This window comes from Carcharhinus amblyrhynchos, chromosome 3, assembly GCF_965287045.1.
Source record: "Carcharhinus amblyrhynchos chromosome 3, sCarAmb.v2.hapA, whole genome shotgun sequence".
Classification (NCBI taxonomy): domain Eukaryota; kingdom Metazoa; phylum Chordata; class Chondrichthyes; order Carcharhiniformes; family Carcharhinidae; genus Carcharhinus; species Carcharhinus amblyrhynchos.
In genome coordinates this window covers 133,023,044-133,043,762 of record NC_137326.1, presented here as the reverse complement: position 1 = coordinate 133,043,762, position 20,719 = coordinate 133,023,044, and the positions used below count along the sequence as shown (strand labels likewise).

The following is a 20,719-nucleotide window of genomic DNA, read 5'->3' as shown; positions in this document are numbered from 1 at the left end:
TGGGGAGAGGGCGGGAAAGTGGAACTGAGCCACGACAGATCAGCCATGATCTTATTGAATGGCGGGGCAGGCTCGAAGGGCCAGATGGCCTACTCCTGCTCCTATTTCTTATGTTCTTATGTTCTTTGCCTGTCCCTCGCCAGCTCCAATTGTCAGGCAGGGTGGTAATGTTCCGACATTGTGTCTCTCCCCAGAGAATTTCTCTCCAAATCGGACCAAAGAAAACAGTTGGGTGTGCTTCATGCCTGTCAGGTAAGGGGTGGGGCCTCACCACATCATCTTTAAAGGCTGCTTCAATCAGAACAGAAAATAACCACCATCCCAACCCCACAGAGCACCGGCCCTGTGATCAGAGCTGGCATTTAGCCCCATCTCCCCCACTCTCCGGTCAGAGCCAGCATTCCTCCTCCCAGCCCCTCCCATACAGTCAGTGCCGGGAACCTCCCTCCCCTCCTGAAAATTGGACCTCTTTCCCCCAACACCTTCCTACACCCACCCCACCCAGTCAATATGGGCACCCACCTCACCCATACAGCCATCACCAGCACCCTCCCCACCAACCAAAAGACCTTTGCTGGCATCCCCATCTGTCACAGTTGCTACTGCCCATACAAATGAATCCCGAACCACCCACACCACCCCCAGCCCCCCACCATGAGGCTCCCTCTAGCATCTGCACCTGACACTGTCCCCAGCATATGTTGGCACTGGCAGCTTGCCAAAGGCATGGTGCCAGCCTGCGCCGGGAGCAATGCCAGAGGGCATCGCAGGAGGTTATATTCACCTTTACCCTGCCTGGAGGATCTCATCGGCGAGATTCTGGGTTTTGCCGGATATTGAATCTCTGTCGCTGATCCCATGGACAGCGGATGCGGGTTCAAGATGCCACCCCCCCACCCCCCCGCCCCAAGTGTCCAATTTTAAGAAGGTCCCACAAACAAAGCAGCACGGCCCCTGGCTGCAGGAATAAATCAATCCCTTCCCCAGTCTGATGGAAACTCTCAGTGAAAACTGGGACCCAAACCAGCTGGTCAGGCCCATCAAGGAGGAAAATAGACCTCTTTTATCTTCTGTTAGATTGGACCTTTTTTTAGGCATTTAATGATATTAATTTGCCTGAAAAATCACAACCCTTTGTGGCGATCTTCAATCACAATTCTAAATGTGGCATAATTAGAAGCAACCATTTGTCACACACTTGATGACAGCTGAGGTTAAAACAGCAATGGGAAGGCAAACCACTTGTGTCTTTGACAATTGGGATTGACTTGCATTTCCACTACTTGCTACATCCACTCCCAGCACTGTTATTAGAGTGCTGTTTTACATAAATATAAGATGCACGAATACAGAGTGGGTTGTTCAAAATAAACTCTCTGAAATAGCTGCACGCTTATCACCGTGACACTGGCATCTTCTCAGGGACTTGACTGGAATGGAATCCAGGGCGAGGAATTTCAGTTGAGCGAAGAGATTGGAGAAGCTGCGGTTAATCTCCTTAATGCTGAGACCTTCAAGGGAAATTTAATTGAAGAGTTCAAAACTATGAAGGGTTTTAATGGTTTGACTCCTGCCGGGTGAGGAGAGATTTGATACAGGCATTCAAAATCGTACGACGCACGTGGGGTAAACTGTTTCCAGCGGGCAGCATTGGCCCTTTCAGGGCAGCAAGGGTCACCTGGCCCAGGTGGGCAACTGGGACTCAGAGCGGGGAATCAAGCCCAGGGGGGGAGGAGTTCTCTTAGGCAAGAGGCAATCCAGAAATAGCAGCAGACACGCTTGCTGCTCTTGTTGGGCCTTGGAATAAATACCTTGTTGTTGGCTAATAAAGTCACTGAGAGTGCATCGTTACACAATGGCAGGACTGGAATATAACATTTAAAGCAATTTGCAAAGGAAATAGAGATTACATGAGGATAACTGTATTTCACGCTGTGACTTTTTTATGATCTGTTAGGCGCTGCCTGACAGTGCGGAGGAGACAGATACAATTGCAACTTTAGAAATGAAACGAGATAAACACTTCAAAAGAAAACAACCTTCAGAGTTATGGGGAAAGAGCAGAGGGGATGCAGGCTGGGGAGTGGAAATAGAACCTCCACCGGCCCAGTACAAGCAAGACAGGAGTGCGAATCTCAGTCTGTGCTGTGGGTGGCACCGTTGTTAGCACTGCTGCCTCACAGTGCCAGGGACCCAGGTTCAATTTCTGGCTTGGCCACTAGGGGATTTTCACGGTAACTTCATTGCAGTGTTAATGTAAGACTATTTGTGACTAATTAAAAAAAACTGTAAGGCAGTGCAGGATTCTGGTGTGTGAGGCCTGATCACTCTCTAGAGTCACAGAGGTTTACAGCATGGAAACAGGCCAGATTGCCCATGCTGCCCATTTTTTTCAACCCCTAAGCCAATCCCAAATAGCTTGCATTTGGCCCATCTTACCCATGTAGCTGTCTAAATGCTTTTTTAAAAGTCAAAATTGTACCCACCTCTACTATTACCTCTGGCAGCTTGTTCCAGACACTCACCACCCTTTGTGTGAAAAAATTGCACCCCTGGACACTTTTGTATCTCTCCCCCTCATCTTAAACCCTATGCCCTCTAGCTTTAGATTTTCCTACCTTTGGGAAAAGATATTGACTATCTAGTTGATCTGTGCTCCTCATTATTTTATAAATCTCTATACGGTCATCCCTAAACCTTCTACACTTCTACACTCCAGAGAAAAAGGCCCCAGTCTATCCTGCCTCTCCTTATAACTCAAACTCCGGTGATGAGGGGGTTGGCCTATGAAGAGAGACTAAATAGGCTGGGTCTGTACTCGTTGGAGTTTAGAAGGCTGAGGGGGATCTTATAGAGACTTATGGCGAAAAACTGCAGCATGCGACGGTGTAGAGGGACCTCGGGGTCCTTGTGCATGAGTCGCAAAAACCCAGCTTGCAGGTGCAGCAGGTGGTCAGGAAGGTGAATGGGATGCTGGCCTTCATAGCGAGGGGGATTGAATATAAAAGTAGGGAAGTCTTGCTGCAGCTGTACAGGGCACTGGTGAGGCCGCAGCTGGAGTACTGTGTGCAGTTTTGGTCGCCGCACTTATGCAAGGATATTTTGGCCTTGGAGGGAGTGCAAAGGAGGTTTACTAGGCAGATACCGGAGTTGAGGGGGTTGAGCTATGAGGAGAGGCTGAATAAACTGGGCTTGTACTCGTTAGAGTTTAGAAGAATGAGGGGAGATCTCATTGAGACACATAAGATGATGAATGGGATGGATAGGATAGAGGTGGAGAGGCTCTTCCCGCTCAGAAAGGACAGTAGGACTAGAGGGCACAGCCTCAAGATAAAGGGGGGGTGCGGTTTAGAACGGAGTTGAAGAGGAACTTCTTCACTCAAAGGGTGGTGAATCTCTGGAATTCTCTGCCCGTTGAAGTGTTGGAGGCTGCCTTGTTAAATATTTTTAAGACGCGGGTTGATAGGTTTTTGATAGGCAATGGGATTAAGGGTTATGGGGAGAGGGCGGGAATGTGGAACTGAGACACGACAGATCAGCCATGATCTTATTGAATGGCGGGGCAGGCTCGAGGGGCTAGATGGCCTACTCCTGCTCCTATTTCTTATGTTCTTATGTTCTTATAGACATATAAGATCATGAAGGGGATGGATAGGGTAGAGGTAGAGAGATTCTTCCCGCTTAGAAAGGATAGCAGGACTAGGGGGCACAGCCTCACGATAAAGGGGGGGCAGTTGAGATCGGAGTTGAGGAGGAACTTCTTCACTCAAAGGGTGGTGAATCTCTGGAATTCTCTGCCCGTTGAAGTGGTGGAGGTTACCTTGCTAAATATATTTAAGTCACGGGTAGATGGGTTTCTGATAATCAAGGGAATTAAGGGTTATGGGGAGAAAGCGGGAAAGTGGAACTGATCCACTTCAGATCAGCCATGATCTTATTGAATGGCGGGGCAGGCTCGAAGGGCTAGATGGCCTACTCCTGCTCCTATTTCTTATGTTCTTATGTTATGTTCAAACCATCAAAGAAAGCTAACATGTCTACAAATTTATGAGGCATAGGTAGGGTGGATAGGCAACGGCTTTTCCCCAGGGTGGAAGTCTCAATTACAAAGGGGCACAGGTTCAAAGTGAAAGGGGGAAAATTTAAGGGAGATGTGTGGAGGGAGTTTTTCACACAGAGAGTGGCTGGTGCGCTGCTGGATGAGATGGTGGAGGTAGGCACATGAGCAACATTTAAGAGACATCTGGATGGGTACACAAATAGAAAGGGGATAGAAGGATATGGAGAGAGTAAGGGCAGTTTTCTTTTAGTTCGGGCATCGTGATTGGCAGAGGCTTGGAGGGCCGAAGGGTCTGTTCCTGTGCTGTATTTTTCTTTTGTTCTGTTGTCCTTTGCCGTTTAGTGCAGCTCAGTCGATCAGTTTCTTGAGCAAGTGATTGTACATTGGCTAACACTCAAGGGCATTTTCAACGATGCTACTATTTTTTGTAAAGGGTCTGAAGAGCAGAGAAGTTCTTGGAAAGGACACCCTGGCTTCAAAATCACCAAAGGAATGCTGCATCTCTTACACTAATGAAAAAAAAACAATTTAACACACAGGCGCCCATCCAAACATAGAGAAAGATTAAACAGTCAGAGCAACTTGGCTTCAGCAATGTTGAACTTTTATTACTTTGTGTTGGACTTACCACCAAATAATCAGAGAGCCAACCCAGCCGAAGGCTGAAAAGACAAACATGATTAATGAAAGTCTGAATGCCAAAACAGTGTGTACAGTCTACATGTTAACCGTGGCTCAGTGGGTAACAGAGCTGTGGATCTGGGCCCAACTTCAGGCATTTGATCACAAGTCTTGAGTGTTGAGGCTTGTGACTTGGTCACCACACTACCAGAAAGATGTGGAGGCTTTGGAGAGGGTACAGAAAAGATTTACCAGGACGTTGTCTGGCAGGGAGGGCATTAGCTACGAGGAGAGGTTGGAGAAACTTGGTTTGTTCTCATTGGAAATTCAGAGGTTGAGGGGTTCTCTGGTTTTCTTCCCACAGTCTGAAAGATGTGCTAGTTAGGTGCACTGGCCATGCTAAATTCTCCCTCAGTGTACCTGAACAGGCACCGGAGTATGGCGACGAGGGAGTTTTCACAGTAACTTCATTGTAGTGTTAATGGAAGCCTCCTTGCGACACTAATAAATAAACCATTAAAAACCTTCATAGTTTTGAACTCTTCAATTAAATTTCCCTCGAAGGTCCCTGCATTAAGGGGAGACCTGAAGAAGTCTACAAGATTATGAGGGGCATGGACACTGTGGATAGTTAGAAGCTTTCTCCCAGGGTGAAAGAGTCAATTACAAGGTGGCATTGGTTAAAGGTGCAAGGGGCAAGGTTTAAAGGAGATGATCGAGGCAAGATTTTTATACAGAGTAGTGGGTGCCTGGAACTCATTGCCGGGGGAGGTAGTGGAAACGGATACGATAGTGACTTTTAAGGGGCATCTGGACAAATACATGAATAAGATGGGAATAGAGGGATATGGTCCCCGGAAGGATAGGGGATTTTAGTTAAGTCAGGCAGCATGGTTGGTGCAGGCCATGGTTCATGAAGGGCCTGTTCCTGTGCTGTAATTTTCTTTGTTCCTTATTCTTAGTTCTAAGGGAGTGCCACACTTCTATCTTTTGGATTAAGTATTAAACTGAGCCCTGGGTTAAGTTGAACTGCCTACTCAGGTGGATGTGAAAGCTCTATGATAGACAGCACAGTAGTTGGCTCTGCTGCCTCGCAGCGCCAGGGACTCGGGTTCAACTCTGGCCTTGGGTGACGGTCTGCGTGGAGTTTGCACATTCTCCCTGTGTCTGAGTGGGTTTCCTCAGGTATCTTACGCCAAAGATCTGCGGGTTAGGTGGATTAGCCATGCTAAATTGCTCCTGCGTGTCCAGAGATATGTAGGTTAGGGAGATTAGCCATGGTGAATGTGCCATGCTATTGGGGGTGGTGGGAGTGGGTCTGGGTGAGATGCCGTTTTGGAGAGTTAGTACACTGTTGATGGCCGAATGGCTTCCTTCTGCACTGTAAGGATTTTATGGTTCTAACAGCAGCCCTCAGTAAACCTTTCTGATCAGATTATCTGGTCATTATCAGGGTGCTGTTTTGGAAGTTCTCGATATGAAAAATGGCTGCCTCACATGTTATACTATAGTTAGTTAGCTCAGTCGGCTGAATGGTTGCTTAGTGATGAAGAGCAACGCCAACAGTGTGGGTTCAATTCCTGTACCGGCTCAGGTTATTCATGTGGGCCCCACCTTCTCAACCTTGCCTGAGGGGTGGTGATGCTCAGTTTAAACCGCCACTAGTTAGCACTAAAGATAAAGATTTGATCCCAGGTGATGTTAGGCTACTCTCTCGATAACCAGTTGTGCAGCCAACTGGGCTAAACCAACCCCCAACCTTTAGCAGTGATAACACTAACAGCTCTGCTTCACCTTTTACTGCCTCAAGGTGTCCAGAAGTGCTGTACAACCAATGCATGACTTTCAAATAATAAACACACCTGTCATGTGTGATGACATGCGAGAGAATTACAGACTGAGGCATGAACTGTAAAAGTTGGTTGTGATTCTCCATCTGGGAGGTTGTTCTCTTTTGGGCAGATTGCTGTTTGATGGTGACACAGGCTTGATGGGCCAAAGGGTCTCATTCTGTGCTGTAGATCTCAGAGTCTGTGACCGCTCCCGTCTGTAGTGGATGACTGGCAAAGGCACATTCCAACTCCAATATTGCCCCTTTTTCTCTGATCCAGCCAGTGAGATGGGCTGAATTTTCCAGCCCTTCCAGCCAGCGGGATCTTCCAGCCCTGCCGATGATGACGCACCACTCTCCTCTCTCCGTCCACCACCGCCTCTCCATGGTGGGGGACAGAAAATCCCATCCGAAAGTGGTAAATGGGAGGTGGCAGTTCAGATGTTCTCACGGGCTAGTATAGACATGATGGGCCGAAGGTCCTTTTCTGCACTGTCTGATTCTAGGATTCAATGAAAACTATGACAACTTCACAGATAATGATCAGATTCTTCAACACACCGATATTCAAGCAATGTCACAAGCAGCTTTCAATAGACCTAATTGTGTTTTCTCCTGAAAGAGTGCGAGATTATTACTTCTCACTTGTATTCCTAGAATCCCTTGCTTGTTGGATATTATGCTTACCTTGGCATCATTCTCTATTTTTTTTGGATAATTTGTTGATGTATAAAACAGACATAAAACATGGCTAAATCAAAATGAGTATTTTTAGGTATGTTGCTTTCTCTTGGATAAACTTGAACCCTGAGTTCAACGTTGAGTTGATGCCTCAAGTTTACACTGATTAAAAGAACAGTAAAAAAAAAGTCACCGCTTACTTTTCAGACTGGGCACCTCAGTTAGCCAAGAGAGCTCTAATTATTCAGCTGAAGACCGCATGACAGCTTTAACACGAACACGAGACAGAGATTACTCTTCAAAGTCAAAACAGGTGAGGTTTCTTGAAGAAGGAATGGCATAATGGTTCCATTACTCTCCTCCAACATCTGAAACATCGGAATTCTCACATTAGGCTGGGGGTCTCGTGGAGCTGGGTACGAAAGTGGCCACCAGGGTCTGACTCTGGGATTCCCGGATCCATTCCTGGTATCCACCAATTTCATCAGTGCCGGATAATGGTGTGGGCTCATAGGTGTCGTGAACCTTCACCCTGTATCCATGACCTAGTCAACCCCACTGGGCGGAATAAACATCTCTTAATCACCCACAATCTTTAGAGAATCAGGCCAGGTTTTCCAGGGTTCATTGTTCAAGGCCCCTCAGACATGCCTTTAATCATTGTCCGGATGGGGGAAACCTTCGCAAAGTAAGTCTAAAAGTTCTTACCCATACCTTTCATCCTAACTCTGCTCTTCGCTCACTCCTCCCTCATGCCCTCTACAACCTCCATGCTAACCAATGGCACTTCCATGCTCTTTAACGCAATACACACTCTGTACAGAACCAATGAACCCTACAGTAACAGTGGCATATGTGGAAAAGATATAAAAATGGGCATACATTCATAACTTACTTTAAAAATAACTGTCTTCACTTCATCCCCATTAGCGCACCATCCAATCAGATACTTAACTAATCAATATCATAGAAATCATAGAAACCCTACGGTACAGAAAGAGGCCATTCAGCCCATCGAGTCTGTACCAACCACAATCCCACCCAAGCCCTAACCCGTTATCCCTATATATTTTACCCACTCATCCCTCTAACCTACTTGGGGAACTTGAGACCTCTTTATCTTGCGTAAATAAACATTGAGTAATTGTGAAATACATCTAAGGGAAAAGGCTGTCAATCAAACAGTGTTTGACCATGGGTGCAGCTGCTGCAATAGATATCTAAGGCTCTCTCAGCTGTAACTAAAACATCTGGAGTGTGCAGGATTGAAGGTGATAGTGCTGGGCTGGTCGGGAGATCTGAGGGGTGAAGATTTGAGGGCTGTTTTCTGCTCAATTGCTTTTAACGTATTTGGGACACAGCTGCAGAGTGCCATTGAAATAACCCACCTCTGCACCTGATAAAGCCTGCGGCTCCCTTTGCTCTGTTTTGGGGGGTGGGGTGGTGCCGGGGGGTGGCAGGCGATCCTTCTGTTAGCATCCAAACCCCCAGATCAGAAATCATTTGGAGGCACTTTCTCCCAAGGCAGGCAGGTCCAGATGAGAAAGTTCCTCCCCTTCCGCTAACCATCTCCAGATGCAAATACAGGCCACATTTCTGAAATCTCTGCCCAGCAAGCCTGTATTTTCCAAACAATGTGCTACTTAACGGTGAATCAATTAGCTTTTCATAACTGCTCTTTCAATCTTTCAGGTCTTGCCAGCGATGAGGGGCATCTGAGTGCGTGGTGATGCTGTCCATTAAGCTGAGAAGGTCAAAGGGTGATTTAATTGAACTGTTCCAAACTGTGAAGAGTTTTGATAGAATGCATAAGGAGGAACTGTTTGCATTGGCAGGAGACCCAGTCACAAAGATCACACACTGTGAAAATTAGAAAGGCGCCAGAAAGGGATGATAAGAACTTTTTTATAATGCAATGAATTATTGTGATCCAGGAGCGATGGCCTGAAAGAGTAATGGAAGCCATTTCAACTACATATTCCAAAAATAAACTTCCCAAAGTCAAAGAATGTGTAGAAAAAAAACTGGAGAGTGGAACAAATTGGGTAGTTTCTTGAAAGAAGCACAGATATGATGGGCTGAATGGTCTCGTTCTATGCTGCTTGACTCACTGGTCAATCTCAATAGCAATACATCTCACAATATTTTCATATGTAATACAATGTGTGCAACAGAGGTAACCAACTCCCACCATATTTGAGGACACAAATCAAGTTTTTCCAGCCCTGCCGTGGGCGACCTGGTGGCACAGTGGTTAGCATTGCTGCCTCACAGCTTTAGGGAGCTGGGTTCAATTCTCTGCTTGGGTCACTGTCTGTGTGGAGTTTGCACATTCTCCCCATGTCCACGTGGGCTTCCTCCAGGTGCTCCGGTTTCCTTCCACAGTCCAAAGTAGGTTGATGGGTCATGCTAAATTTGCCACTTAGTGCCCCGGGAGGCGTAAATTAGAGGGATTAACGGGTTATTGTGAGGGATTTTGGGGATAGGGCCTGGGATGGGATTGTGGTCAGTGCAGACTTGATGGGCCAAATGGCCTCCTTCTGCACCGTAGGATTCTATGATTCCTGCTGGCCGGTGGGATCCTCTGGTCCCACTGATGGTGACCCCCCCTCCCTTCCCCCATAATTCCACCCACTCACCACCACACCACACCTGTCCCCCCACCACCTCCACCACCCCCCCAAAATGGCCCATTCCGCCATTGGCAGAGAGTGCAGAGAATGCAAAACTTTGTGGATTTTGGTGGAATTGGAAGAACCCGCCACTGGCCAATGGCGGGGCCACGTCCTGCTGATGGAAAATAGGCCGTTGAGGGGAGGAGGGAGAGGGGGGAAGGTGGGGAGGGAAGGTGGGTGGTGGGGGGAGATGGCCACATCGGTGAGCTTGTGAAATGGTGCTGGTTCTACGCACACGCATTGCCTGACCGACTGAACACTTTCCAACATCCTCTGCTTCTGCTTCAGATATCTGGCGCGCTCCATATTTTGCTTTGTTTTAAATCACATGTATCAAAACTCCGCAGTAAATACAGGCTGAACCCATCAAATTACAGGTTGAGTTCACTCAGTAAGGTCCATAAAAATGAGTTTAATCAGGGTTTTAATCTGTGTGTGGTAATGAACTCTAGACGCGTCTAGACAACCAATGAAAACATGACCCGTGCAAATTACATACAAGATCTTGGGTCATGCACCCCGCTGCTGTGAAATGCCGGTCAGGAACTGGAATGGCAATTGTCATACCTAACCATAATTGCTCTAAACGTCTATCGTTACACGAAAAGAATGTCTTCACGTCTCCCACCCTTTCAAGCCATTTCAAACTTGCCAAAGGCCGCTGGATCTGTTCTCCAACGCAACCACAAAGTCACCTTAGGACTGACTCCATACCCAACTTCCGCTCACCTGGGGCTAATATTTCTCCCTCAGCCGACAGCACTGAAATAGAGCAGGCTATCCAGACACAAACGTGCTTGCAGATTGGCCGCTGCGTTTCCTACCTCACGACTGTGACTCCATTTCCGAGGTACTTGATTGGTGCAAGCAGGTTGGCAGGTCCTGTCGTTTGTGCAAAGGCGCTCTCTCTACACTCACACCTTTCCTTCTTTATTTCTTCTAACAGCCAGTCCCTCCCATTCACTCACGGCCAAGTTAGTGTGGGAACTGAGAAACTATCGATACTGTTCCCAGCACATTTTGGTCCCAGCCCTGTAAGGGATTTTCTCTAAGCATCAGCTGAAATGAAACTAGGTTCTTTAATCAACAGAATAAAGATTTGGCAGCACTATCTTTAACACGGACTTGCATTTCTATAGCGCCTTTCCTGGCCTCAGGCATCCCAAAACACACAAGCAGCGAATGAAATGCAGTCATTGCTATCATGTAGGTAATGTGGTTAAATTAGCAAACTTTCAAAAACACCTCAATGATTTTTATAAACTCATTTTACAGGACCTGAGTGTCGCAGGCTGGGCCGATACTTATTACTTGTTCCTCATTCCCTTTTCAGTTGAAAGTCAGCCACATTGCTGCGGGCCTGGAACCACACGTAGGCCAGACCAGGTAAGGACAGCAGATTTCCTTCCAGGAAAGACATGAGTGAACTAGATGGGTTTTCAATACAATCGACAACGGTTTCATAAGAACATAAGAACATAAGAAATAGGAGCAGGAGTAGGCCATCTAGCCCTTCGAGCCTGCCCCGCCATTCAATAAGATCATGGCTGATCTGTTGTGGCTCAGTTCCACTTTCCCGCCCTCTCCCCATAACCCTTAATCCCCTCTCTTATCAAGAACCCATCAACCCGCTTCTTAAAAATATTTAGCGAGGCAGCCTCCACCACTTCAACGGGCAGAGAATTCCAGAGATTCACCACCCTTTGAGTGAAGAAGTTCCTCCTCAACTCCGTTCTAAACCGCCTCCCCTTTATCTTGAGGCTGTGCCCCCTAGTCCTACTGTCTTTTTTGAGCGGGAAGAGTCTCTCCACCTCTATCCTATCCATCCCATTCATCATCTTATACGTCTCAATGAGATCTCCCCTCATTCTTCTAAACTCTAACGAGTACAAGCCTAGTTTATTCAGCCTCTCCTCATAGCTCAATCCCCTCAACTCCGGTATCAGCCTAGTAAACCTCCTCTGCACTCCCTCCAGGGCCAAAATATCCTTGCGCAGGTGCGGCGCCCAAAACTGCACACAGTACTCCAGCTGCGGCCTCACCAATGCCCTATACAGCTGCAGCAAGACCTCCCTACTTTTATATTCAATCCCCCTCGCTATGAAGGCCAGCATCCCATTCGCCTTCCTGACCACCTGCTGCATGGTCGCTATGAGGTTTCCAATTCCAGATTTTTATTGAATTCACATTTTATCTTGTGGGATGGGATTCGAACCCAGGTCCTCAGAGTGTTACCCTGGACCTCTAGCCCAGCGACAATACCACCGCCTCCTCACAAATTATAACCAGATAATCTGTTTTTTTCTGTTTATTGAGGGATAAATATTGGCCAGGACAATAGGGAGAACTCCCCTGTTCTTTTTTGAAATTGTGCAAGGAGACTATTTATGCCTACCTGAGACAGGGCCTCACCCAGAACTCGCTACCTTAAATGGTGTGGGATTCCCTCAGGACTGCATTGGTGCGTCAGTCTAGAATATAAGCTGAAATCTCCAGAATGGGATTTGAATTCATGACCTTTTGAAATGTTAAGATCAATGGGTCACGCATTGTAACAGGAAATTTGGCATGACGGCTATGATCCTCGCCAACTTTTACAGATGCACCATAGAAAGCATTCTTTCTGGTTGTATTACAGCTTGGCATGGCTCCTGCTCTGCTCAAGATGGCAAGAAACTCCAAAAGGTCACGAATGTAGCCCAATTCATCACACAAACCAGCCTCCCATTCGTTGACTCTGTCTACACTTCCCACTGCCTCAGAAAAGCAGCCAGCACAATTAAGGATCCCACACACACTGGACATACTCTCTTCCACTTCCATCAGAAAAAGATACAAAAATTTGAGAAAATTTGTAGCAACTGACTCAAGAACAGCTTCTTCCCTGCTGCCATTAGACTTTTGAATGGATCTACCTTGCACTCAATTGATCATTCTCTACAGCCTAGCTATGACATAAGGAAGAAATAGGAGCAGGAGTAGGCCATCTAGCCCCTCGAGCCTGCCCCGCCATTCAATAAGATCATGGCTGACCTGAAATGGATCAGTTCCACTTTCCTGCTGTCTCCCCATAACCCTTAATTCCCTTGTCTGTCAAAAACCTATCTACCTGTGACTTAAATATATTTAGCGAGGTAGCCTCCACCACTTCAACGGGCAGAGAATTCCAGAGATTCACCACCCTTTGAGTGAAGAAGTTCCTCCTCAACTCCGATCTAAACTGCTCCCCCCCTTATCTTGAGGCTGTGCCCTCTAGTCCTGCTATCCTTTCTAAGCAGGAAGAATCTCTCTACCTCTACCCTATCCATCCCTTTCATTATGTTATACGTCTCTATAAGATCCCCGCCTCATCTTTCTAAACTCCAACGAGTACAGACCCAGTCTATTTAGTCTCTCTTCATAGTCCAATCCCCTCATCTCCGGTATCAGCCTAGTGAACCTTTGTAACACTGTAACTCATAACTCTGTAACACTCATAGCTCTGTAATGACTGTAACACTACATTCTGCACTCTCTCATTTCCTTCTCTGTGACCGACCTGCTTTGTCTGCACAGCGTGCAAGAAACAATACTTTTTACTGCATGCTAATCCATGTGACAATAATCTATCAAATCAAATCAAAAAACACCAAACATTCCTCAATTTTTTGAAATGACCTTATCTGATACTCTGTAAACCTTTATCAATGCTTTGAAAAAAATGGCTTGACAGTAAGCATCTCAAGGTCAGAATTTGACACTTGTGGATGAAAGACCTCAACAATAAGACGTGCTTCCCAGAAGCTGGCTGACAGTGATATGTGTGGAAGCCAGAGCACCGAGAGTCTGTCTAGCCTGATTCTTGGCCTCCAGACACATCTGGCCCAGGATCCCATGGGGAATCTGGATGGATGGGTGAGTGTGTAGGAGAAGAAAAGCCAACATAAGTATTCCCATCTGTGGATGGATTATACTTGGAGGATCATTTTGTGAGCTATAAAAAAAAGACTTGTTTTTATTTACTTCCTAACTGTATCTCTCAGAAATTCCTCAACATGTCTCATGTGTGGTTGGCACAGTGGTTAGCACTACTGCCTCACAGCGCCAGGGACACAGGTTCGATTCCTGGCTTGGGTCACTTTCTGTGCAGAGTCTGCACGTTCCCCCTGTGTCTGTGTGGCTTTTCTCTGGTGCTCCAATTTCCTCTGACAATGCGAAAGATATGCTGGTTAGGAGCATTGGCCATGCTAAATTCTCCTTCAGTGTACTCGAACAGGTGCTGGAGCATGGCAACTAGAGGATTTTCACAGTAACTTCATTGCGGTGTTAATGTAAGCCTGCTTGTGACACTAATAAATAAACTTAAAACTGCTCAGTATTACAAAGTATTTTCAACTCAAGTAGCAAATTATTCAGCCAAAGGATTCATGCCAGTGTTTATATCCCACGTGAGCCTCCTTCTACTGTACTTCATCTAACCCTGTCAACATAACCTGCTGGTTCTTTCTGCCTCATGTACTTTCCTGTAAGTGCATCTTTGCTATTCCCCTCACCCAATGCACACCCTAGTCGGTCCTGAGATTAACTTTCAGCCACAAATCTTCTCCATTACAAGGACCTCCTTCATCCTTGGTGACAGTACCAGACCAAACTAGAGTCCCAGGCTAGCCACACCAACACCCACTGATTATGGGAAGGTCTACGTGGCGTAACAAGTTACAAGGTGAAGATATGTCGAATCGCCAGCAACAATGCACCCCTCCCCAATGAGTTCAATGCATTCAATGTCCATTTTGAGGAAGAGATCAGCAAGAGGATGTCCCCCGCCTACAGCCCCTCCCCATCCCCATCCCCCCCAACCCTCCCACCACCACCAACCCCCCGCCAACCACCGTCCCAAATGTCTTGGCCGAATTGGTATCCAAGGTCACCATCATAAGTGTTAGATTGGCCTTCTTGAAAGTTAATTCTCGGAAAACAACTGGCCTGGATGGGAGAACCGGATGGGCACTCAGATCCTGTGTGGATCAGCTCCGATCTGAGATCCCTATTTGCTTCAAGAAGACGGCCATCATCCCAGTACTGAAAAAAAGCCAGGCAGTGTGCCATAATGATTATTGCCTGATGGCTCCAACATCCATCATTATGAAGTGTTTCAAAAGACTAGTCATGGCCCCCATCAAATCCAATCCCCCAGACTACCTGTGTCCACTGCAGTTCACCCATCGCCACAACAAGTCCACAGCAGACCCTGGCCCTACACTCAACCCTGGAACACTTGGTCAACAAGGACATTTATTTCAGACTCCTATTTATTGACTACAGCTCAGCCTTCAACACCATTATCCCAACAAAACTCATATCCAAACTCCATGGCCTAGGCCTCGGCTCCTCCCTCTATAACTGCGTCCTGAACTTCTTAACACACAGACCACAATCAGTAAGGATAGGCAATGACACCTCCTCCACGATCATTCTCAACACCAGTGCTCCACAAGGCTGTATTCTCAGTCTCCTACTATACTCCTTATACATCTTACGACTGTAGCCAAGTTCCTCTTCAACTCCATTTTCAGGTTTGCTAATGACACCACCGTAATGGGTCGGATCTCAAACAATGATGAGACAGAGTACAGAAAAGAGATAGAGAATCTGTGAACTGGTGTGACAACAATAGCCTATGGATGGTATGCTTTGTGTGTGTGGTGTAAGAAACAATACTTCACTGCATCCCAATACATGTGGCAATGATAAATCAAATCAAAATCAAGTAAAAGAATTTATCTCTGCCTTTAACACAGCTTATCTATGACAGCAACCCTCATCCGAGCTTTAGGAACCTTTTACTGGCAATGACTGTATGACTCCCTCAATGTCAGTAAAATGAAAGAGACAGTCATCGACCTCAGGAAACATAGCCGAGGACATGTTCCTTTCTACATCCGTGATGATGAAGTGGAAATGGTCAAAAGCTTCAAGTTTCTAGGTGTCCAGATCACCAACAATCTATCCTGGTCCCTCCACATTGATGCTATAATTAAGAAAGCCCACTAAAGCCTCTACTTTCTCAGGAGGTTAAGAAATTTACAATGTCCAAACACAACACTTGCCAATTTTTACAGATGCACTATAGAAAGCATCCTTTCCGGATGTATCACAGCTTGGTATGGCTCCTGCTTTGTCCAAGACTGCAAGAAAATGCAAAGGGTTATGAACATCGCCCAGTCTATCAACCTCCCATCCACTGATTCCACCTACACTTCCTGCTGCCTCCGAAAAGTAGCCAGCATAATCAAGGACCCTACGCACCCTGGACATACTCTCTTCCACCTTCTTCCATTGTGAAAAAGATACCAAAATCTGAAAACACCTACCAAACGATTCGAGAACAACTCTTTCCCTGCTGTCGCTGGACTTCTCAATGGTCCTACCATATATTAAATTGACCTTTCTCTACACCCTAGCTATGACTGTAACACTACATTCTGCACTCTCTCCTATCCTTCTGCTCTATGTACTCTATGAATGGTATGCTTTGTCTGTGTGGTGTAAGAAACAATACTTCACTGCATCCCAATACATGTGGCAATAATAAATCAAATCAAAATCAAGTAAAAGGATTTATCTCTGCCTTTAACGCAGCTTATCTATGACAGTAACCCTCATCCGAGCTTTAGGAATGTTTTACTGGCAATGACTGTTTTGTTACGCTACTGGTCTAACAATGCAGAGGCGTAAGTTCATATCTAAGCACAGCAACTCAAGAATTTAAATTCAGCTAATTAAATAAATTGGGGGATCAATTAGAGTTACCAGGTTATCACTAGAGAAAAAAATATCACTGATGCCCTCCGGGGAAGAACATCCTTAACTCAGTCTGACCTATGCATGACCCAAGGCAGTGTGGTTGACTCTTAACTGCCCTAGGGGTTGGCCTAATAAGCCACCAGTTGTCAAGAAAATTATTTTGCCATTATCTTCTCAAGAATAGTTACCTGGCAGGGGAGAGTCAATGATCACGGTAGCCAATGAGGTCTAACCGAGACATAGAATGATGCAATTTTTCAGTCATCTCATCCTTCTGGCTAAACTGAAGTGTTGGATCAAGCCCAGAATGGGGCGTGATGCCTCAACTTGTCAACTTGGATCTTGTTTGTCCCTCTCTTGGACACCGTTAAATTGGATTCAACTGGAATTTGTTTTCTTTTTGATGGAACAAAAACTTGGGAAAAAAAAACACAGTTAGGGATCTGCAATACTTTCTTGCTATTGACACCAAGATAGAATCATAGAATCCCTACTGTGCAGAAGGAGGCCATTTGGCCCATCAAGTCTGCACCGACCATAATCCCACCCAGGCCATATTCCTCTAATCGCACATCCTGTGAATCTCCCTGACATTAGGGTCAATTTTAGCACGGCCAATCAACCTAACCTGCACACCTTTGGACTGTGGGAGGAAACCGGAGCACCGAAGGAAACCCATGCAGACACGAGGTGAATGTGCAAACTTCACACAAATAGGTGGGGAAGTAAGTTGTCAAGAAGGGCAGGAAGTCTGCAAAGCGACATAGACAGGTTGGGCGAGTGGGCAAAAAATTGGCAGATGGAGAATAACGTGGGAAAGTGCAGACTTGTCCACTTTAGCAGGCAGAATGCAAAAGCAGTACACTGTTTAAATGGAGAGAGAGATTGCAGAAGTGGGTGGTACAGAGGGATGTGGGTGTAACGTAAATCAGGAAATGGAATGTTGACAATTATTGCAAGGGGAACGGAATGTAAAAGTAGGGAGGTTTTACTGCGGTTGTACAGGGCATTGGTGAGATGACATTTGTTTAAAAGATTCATTCATGTGGCATGGTCATCGCCGGCGAGGCCAGCTTTTATTGTCCATCCCCAGTTGCCCTTGAGGAGGTGATGGCGAGCTGCCTTCTTCAGTTGCTGCAGTCCATGTGCTGTGGGTTGACCCACAGTGTCGTTCGGGAGGGAATTCCAGGATTTTGACCCAGTGACTGCCAAGTTGGGATGGTGAGTGGCTTGGAGGGGAATTTGCAGGTGATGGTGTTCCCATGTATCTGCTGCCCATGTCCTTCTAGATGGAAGTGGTCTGGATTTGGAAAATGCTGTCTAAGGATCTCTGGTGAATTGCTGCAGTGTATCTTGTAGATAGTACACACTGCTGTTACTGAGCGTTGGTGGTGGAGGGAGTGGATGTTTGTAGATGTGGTGCTAATCAAGTGGGCTGCTTTGTCCTGGATGGTGTTGAGTTTCTTGAGTGTTACTGGAGCCGCGCCCATCCAGGCAAGTGGGGAATATTCCATCCCACCCCTGACTTGTCCCTTGTAGATGGTGGACAGGCACTGGGGAGTCAGGAGGTGAGTTACTCTCTGCAATATTGCTAGCCTCTGACCTGCTCTTGTGTTTATGTGATGAGTCCAGTTGACTTTCTGGTCAATGGTTACCCTAAGGATGTTGACAGTAGGGGATTCAGTAATGGTAACACCATTGAATGTCAAGGGACGGTGGTTACATTGTCTCTTATTGGTGATGGTCATTGCCTGGCATTTATGTGGTGTGAATGTTACTTGCCACTTGTCAGCCCGAGCCTGGATATTGTCCAGATTTTGATGCATTTGAACATGGGCTGCTTCAGTATCTGAGGAGTTGTGAATGGTCTTGATCATGGTGCAATCATTGGCGAACATCCCCGCTTCCCACTTCATGATAGTGGGAAGGTCATTGATGAAGCAGCTGAAGATTGTTGGGCCTGGGACGCTACCCTGAGGGACTCCTACAGAGATGCCCTAGAGCTGAGATGACTGACCCTCCACAACCATAACCATCTTCGTGTGTATCAGGTATGACTCCAACCAGTGGAGAGTTTGTCCCCTAATACCCACTGATTCCAGTTTTGCTAGTGCTCCTTGCTGCCAATCTCGGTCAAATGCAGCCATGATGTCAAGGGCTGTCACTCAGGAAGAAGTGGTGAGGACTGCTTCACACGTTTGCTGTGTCGCCGCTTGTGAAATAAGAGGCTGCCTTTGACACAAACTCCGGGCCATTGGCGTTGCTGAGACTGATCCATGGGAGCTCGGCATTGCCACCCAGTGGCTGGCCCCCAGTACTGTGACTTTACAAGTACATTCCTCAGTCCTTTAGCGAGCAGTGGCCGTGTTGGGGTTGGGGGGGGAGTTACTTTCTCACATCATTCACGACCCTGCATCCGAGCAGTCATTAATGTTTCACTCAGGTGGTGGCAGCCAGATACCAGCGGTGGGAACATGCCTCCCTCAACCATGTTGATCATTGCATTTTTACTCCAAGCTGAGAGTGGACTATTATTCAAAGGTGGGATTATGGGCAGAGAACGGCATGGTGGGATTCACTTTGCATTGCTTTGGAAAGAATCTAGCACACGTCCGATGGGCTGAATGGCCTCTCTGTCCTCTCACTCTTCTGACGTTGAGCAGGGGCCTGCTGTTCCCGGACAACAGAGGGACCCTGTATTTGTGGTTTAAACTCATACAAAGACAAAATACTGCAGACAGCAAACAATTTGAAATGGGAACAGTGAGCGGCACGGTGGCTCAGTGGTTAGCACGACTGCCTCACAGCACCAGGGACTGGGGTGCAACCCCCGGCTTGTGTGGAGTCTGCGCATTCTCCCCATGTCTGCGTGGGTTTCCTCCGGGTGCTCCGGTTTCCTCCCACAGTCCAAAGATGTGCGGGTTAGGCTGATTGGCCGTGCTAAAATGTCTTCTTAGTGGTTAGGAGGATTAACAAAGTAAATATATGGGGTGACAGGGATAGGGCCTGCGTGGGATTGTTGTCCTCCTCCTGCACCGTAAGGATTCTATGAAAGTAGTTGGTGGAAGGGTTAGAGGGGAGTTGTGGAGTAATCGTTTCTCGCAGGGGGTGGAGTGGCTCAAAACAGCAGCTCACCATCGCTTATTCAAGGGGCAATTAGGGACGGGTAATAAAAATGCTGGCCTAGGCAGTGACGCCCACGTACCGGAGAAGAATTAAAAAGAAAATCAATTGGGTGGCTGTGTGTTGGTCAGAATAGGCACAGTGGGGCCAGGTGGCCTCTTTCTGTGTTGTACATTTCCTGTTTCTCAGTCAGGCTGGAGCTGGGTGAGACACTTTCACTGAGTGATTTGCGATGTCTGAAAGGTGCTACGTAAATGCAGAATCCTTTTATTCATGGCACCAACTGTGTGCATGAGTGGTGGGGGTGGGTGGGGGGGGGGGCAGTAATACTGCAGGAATTGCCCCTGAATGGTCTTGACCAGTGTCTGATGGTCAACCATTGGTTATAGAAATTATTCGGAAGCAGGCGCGAGAAAGACCTGATTTATTGTAGTATGTGTCCATCTAGTGGCCATTGGTGGAGGTGCAGCTTTAAATTGTGCGCAGTTTTGCCACCAGGTCGTAAGATCAGAATGAAATCCTCAGAAATAGGAGCAGGAAGAGGCCATTCCATCCATTGAGCCTGCTCCGCCATTCAATAACATCATAGCTGATCTGTTTATGGCCTCAACTCCATTTTCCTTCCTGTCCCCCATAACCCTTAGTTCCTGTGTCAATTAAAAGCCCCTCTAACTCAATCTATAATATATATATATATAATTATCTGCTCTCTGTGGACAAGAATTCCAAAAGCTAACTAGTTTCTGAGAAAAGAAATTCTCTGTCTGCCAGCATTCCGCAGGGAGCACTCTCTCGGAGACACCCAGGTCCATCACACCCAACATCTCACCCATGCTGCCCATGGCACCTTCCCACGCCATCATAAAACCTGCCCCTTTACCTCCTCCCTGCTCACCGTCCCAGATCCTAAACTCCCCCATCATATGAAGCAGTGCTTCACGT

General features: G+C 46.8%; 1 protein-coding gene across 1 annotated transcript in view; it reads left to right on the top strand.

Annotated features, from left to right (window-relative positions):
* Nucleotides 1–241: 241 nt before the first annotated feature.
* Nucleotides 242–20,719, top strand: part of LOC145341267 (putative G-protein coupled receptor 149) — a 147,546-nt gene continuing 127,068 nt past the window's right edge. Inside the window, exons 1-4 of the mRNA XM_080186192.1 lie at nucleotides 242–252; nucleotides 1,386–1,577; nucleotides 7,401–7,506; nucleotides 11,144–11,254. Coding sequence (XP_080042318.1) covers nucleotides 242–252; nucleotides 1,386–1,577; nucleotides 7,401–7,506; nucleotides 11,144–11,254 — 420 coding nt within the window. The remainder of the gene's footprint in view (nucleotides 253–1,385; nucleotides 1,578–7,400; nucleotides 7,507–11,143; nucleotides 11,255–20,719) is intronic.